Here is a 4,050-nt window from a genome sequence, read left to right as displayed (position 1 = left end):
TGTTTTGTTACGCGCTGCTCTATTTTCATGGATCACCAACTCGCCTAACAAGCAACACTTCTGGATTTCAAGGAACCTTTTTCGGGAAAGGGTGGTTTGATTTGCAGTCTGATTTGAGGGTGTTGAACGTGTGGTCATTAGCCTATGTATTGCACTCGTCTTGGCGCATCATGGTTGATAACGAAAAGTATCGATTCTAAATTGGTTTCCTATCTTCAGTTGGCGTTAAATGGGTTATGCTCAACTACGTTAGGAGCAACAAACTGCTCAGATTAATTTCTGGATAGGTCTATAGCGGCGAAAGTGCAATATCTCCTTACCCTAAACTTACTAGTGGGTGCTTAGAGACGAATGGTTCGTCGCGTCGCCGGCGTTCTTCTCTCAGCTGAAGTGCTGTTGAATCCTTTACGACAAGCTATTGCTTCCATTTTCGAATTTCCATCCATAAGGCCTATACATTACAGCAAGGAAGTTGGTAATCACCGAGAATTTACAAATTAGCGTTCAGGACGGCACGGTTCAGGGAAATTACCACCGGTCCTCATGGGTGCGATGGTATTGCATTTTTTCAAAAAGGAAAGCTCTCAGGCACAGAGGTACATAGGCTGAACTACCGTGGCATGCACAGACTCCACATTAGTGATTTCGACGTCATGCTGAATGAAAACGTGGCTGTTTTTCAGAAAACGGCAGCATTTGATGTTGTATGTATTCCTAAAATAACGAGTAATAACAAAGTAAACACGGCAACCCCGTGGTGACCATGTCAACTGATGTGCCACTATTTGTGCAGGTACTTACCGGATTCTTTTCCATCGCCTTGGGCCGTGCAGTAAGCGCAGACAGCGGCTTCAATCGTCACCCAGCTTCTGCCGATGCCTTTCGACTGCCGTGCGCGGGGGGCGTACATTTTTCACACTGCGAGCTGCTGTCGTGGCACGTGGATACTACCTTCTGCGCACCCTCTTCGAGCACAGCGACGTCATCCACACTTCCAGCCCGGATTTTGCCTATAAAAGGAACGCCTGCGCCTTCCATCAGCAGTGGACACGGCAACCCCGTGGTGACAATGTCAACTGATGTGCCACTATTTGTGCAGGTACTTACCGGATTCTTTTCCATCGCCTTGGGCCGTGCAGTAAGCGCAGACAGCGGCTTCAATCGTCACCCAGCTTCTGCCGATGCCTTTCGACTGCCGTGCGCGGGGGGCGTACATTTTTCACACTGCGAGCTGCTGTCGTGGCACGTGGATACTACCTTCTGCGCACCCTCTTCGAGCACAGCGACGTCATCCACACTTCCAGCCCGGATTTTGCCTATAAAAGGAACGCCTGCGCCTTCCATCAGCAGTGGACACGGCAACCCCGTGGTGACAATGTCAACTGATGTGCCACTATTTGTGCAGGTTGGTGGACGAAAATATTGCTGCCGTAGCAACTGCCTTTTTTTGATCGTGTTGCCGTGTCCACGCACATTGCTGGTTTGCTTTAGTGATTGTATCTCAATTGTAGGCCTGTTGCTGAAGTTATCCGGTGATGTTGAGGAAAATCCTGGCCCGGATACAATGGAAATGATTCAACAAGTAATTGCTTCTCAAACTGAAATCCTCAGCAAATTAAGCGAAATACAGGAAAACCAAACATCGTCTGAAGCAAGAATTCTAGACATGCAATCCAGGCTGTCTGCTATAGAACAAAAGCTACAAACCTTTGACGAGTCTCGGGATAGGCTTTCGAAACTAGAAACTTTTGCTGAAAGATGTGAAATAGAAATGACTACAGTTTCGAGAAAACTTGATGAGTTGGAAAACCGCTCGCGGCGCAATAACTTGATTGTACGCGGAGTCAAGGAGGAGGAATCAGAGAGTGAAGAGGACCTACTACAGAAAGTAAACAATGACATCTTTGATAAAATTCTGAAACAAAGGGTGGACACTATTGAAAGGATTCACCGACTTGGAAAGAGGGAACCAGGTAGAGACCGTCCGATTATTATTAAACTTACTGACTTTAGGGATAAGATGAAAATAATGAGTAACTGTTTCAACCTAAAAGGCACTCAATTTAGTGTAAATGAAGATTTTTCTAAAAGGGTTGTGGAAATACGAAAAAATCTTTGGAACTCCTGTGCCGATGAACGAAAGAACGGCGTGAAAGCTAAGTTAATTTTTGATAAGTTAAAAGTCAAGAATACCTTATACGCATGGAACGAGGAGACCAAGCAGCGGTTCAAATGCCAGGTTGCCACTAGCACTAGCAATGAGTGACTAAACAATCATAAGACGGTCTGCTTTAAAATTATAAATGTGAACGCTAGGAGCATGCTTAACAAGGTTGACGCCATAGAAAGTATATGCCTTGAACATGAACCCGATATTATGGTAATCACAGAGACATGGCTACATAAAGATATTAAAGACTGTGAAGTTGCTCCCCCAAACTACTCCATAGTACGAAAAGACCGTGAAAGGAGGGGTGGCGGTGTTGCAATACTGGTTAAGAGTAATATAGTATTCTCAGTTATAGAAGGGTTTGATGATTTAGAAACTGCATGGATTAAAACCAGACTGAATGGTCGTACTGTCTTAGTGGGTGCTTTCTACAGAGCTCCCAATTCAACCATAGACGTGCTTGATAACCTAAAAAGGTTACTGGACCTAAATGTACACTTTGGTGACAATATTATGCTGACAGGTGATTTTAATTTGCCAGGAATTGATTGGATGTCGCTTTCTCCCGGCAGAGTTGATACAGCTAGCAGTGAACATCTGATCGAACTCGCCTATTGCTATGGTTTGACTCAGATTGTTGAAAAGAGTACGAGAGTATGTACGACAACATCCTCGATACTAGACCTTGTCTTTTTGTCATCTGGTCTACTAGAGTTTTTGCTGAGTTGTGATGTTGAAGAAGGATTGTCTGACCATAAAATGGTGATTATGTCGCTCAATATGACTCACGAAATATGTCACAAATCTTGCAGAAAGACTGTTTTGAATTTTGCGGCTGCCGATGATGTCGGATTACTGGACTACCTTGAGATCTCGTTTGATGAATTCATGTGTTTATATCAAGACGGACTTGGCACAGATAAGTTGTGGGATTTTTTTGCAAACATGACAGCGAAAGCAATTGAGATGTTCATTCCTAAAACCACGAAAATAACAAAAAGGAAGCATCCTTGGATTAATAGAGACATTATTCACAAAAAACGACAGCTCAAAAGGAAACGAAAAAGATGCTCACAATACCCAAGCCCTGAATTAAAAACCTCCATATGTCGTATGAGCCAAGAGTTAAAGCGACTCATCAAAGAAAGTAAAAATACCTTTTACAGTCAGACTCTCACCAGATTTCTTACTGAAGCGCCCAGTAAGTTCTGGCGATATATAAATGGCGGCGGTAAAACTCACCATTCTAATGAAGAAGAGAGCCCCCAGAGGGCTGAAAGTTTTAATTCATTTTTTGCATCTGTTTTCACTGAAGATGACGGCGAATCACCATTTTTTGAGCCTCCAGGTTGCCCTCCTATACCCGATTTAGAAATAAGTGAAGAAGGAGTTCTGAAACTCCTTTTGAATATCAACACTAAAAAGAACTCAGGACCGGACGGTATCCCGAATGAATTCTTATATAGATATGCAGAGTGGAATTCTAAATTTCTTACCAAAATCTTTCAATCGTCTATCGACAGTAGTTGTGTTCCCATTGCCTGGAAATGTGCGAAAATAGTGCCTGTGCATAAAAATGGTCCCACTTCTAACGTTGAAAATTATAGACCTATTTCCCTCATTAGCACGTGTTCCAAGTTACTCGAACATATTATGTACGCTCACTTATCAACTTTTCTTGAGAGTAACAATCACCTATTTGTAAACCAGCATGGCTTCCGCAAGGGGCTTTCTACCATCACACAACTCACGGAAACTGTACATGATCTTTCTCAGTCAATTAATTCCCGCATGCAAACAGACATCATAATTTTGGACTTTGCAAAGGCGTTTGATAAGGTTTCGCACCCTAAGCTATTACTAAAAATCAGTGCCATATT

General features: G+C 43.1%; 1 protein-coding gene across 1 annotated transcript; it reads left to right on the top strand.

Moving 5' to 3' along the window:
* The first annotated feature begins 770 nt into the window (after window positions 1–770).
* On the top strand, window positions 771–3,488 carry LOC144111907 (uncharacterized). Its single transcript, XM_077644948.1, has one exon. The coding sequence runs from the start codon at window positions 1,070–1,072 to the stop codon at window positions 2,264–2,266; it is 1,197 nt and encodes a 398-aa protein (XP_077501074.1). The 5' UTR covers window positions 771–1,069; the 3' UTR covers window positions 2,267–3,488.
* Window positions 3,489–4,050: the final 562 nt, after the last annotated feature.

The sequence above is a fragment of the Amblyomma americanum genome, unplaced genomic scaffold, assembly GCF_052857255.1.
Source record: "Amblyomma americanum isolate KBUSLIRL-KWMA unplaced genomic scaffold, ASM5285725v1 scaffold_13, whole genome shotgun sequence".
Lineage (NCBI taxonomy): Eukaryota > Metazoa > Arthropoda > Arachnida > Ixodida > Ixodidae > Amblyomma > Amblyomma americanum.
Note: the sequence above shows the minus strand (reverse complement) of the source record. Positions and strands in the feature narration are given on the sequence as shown.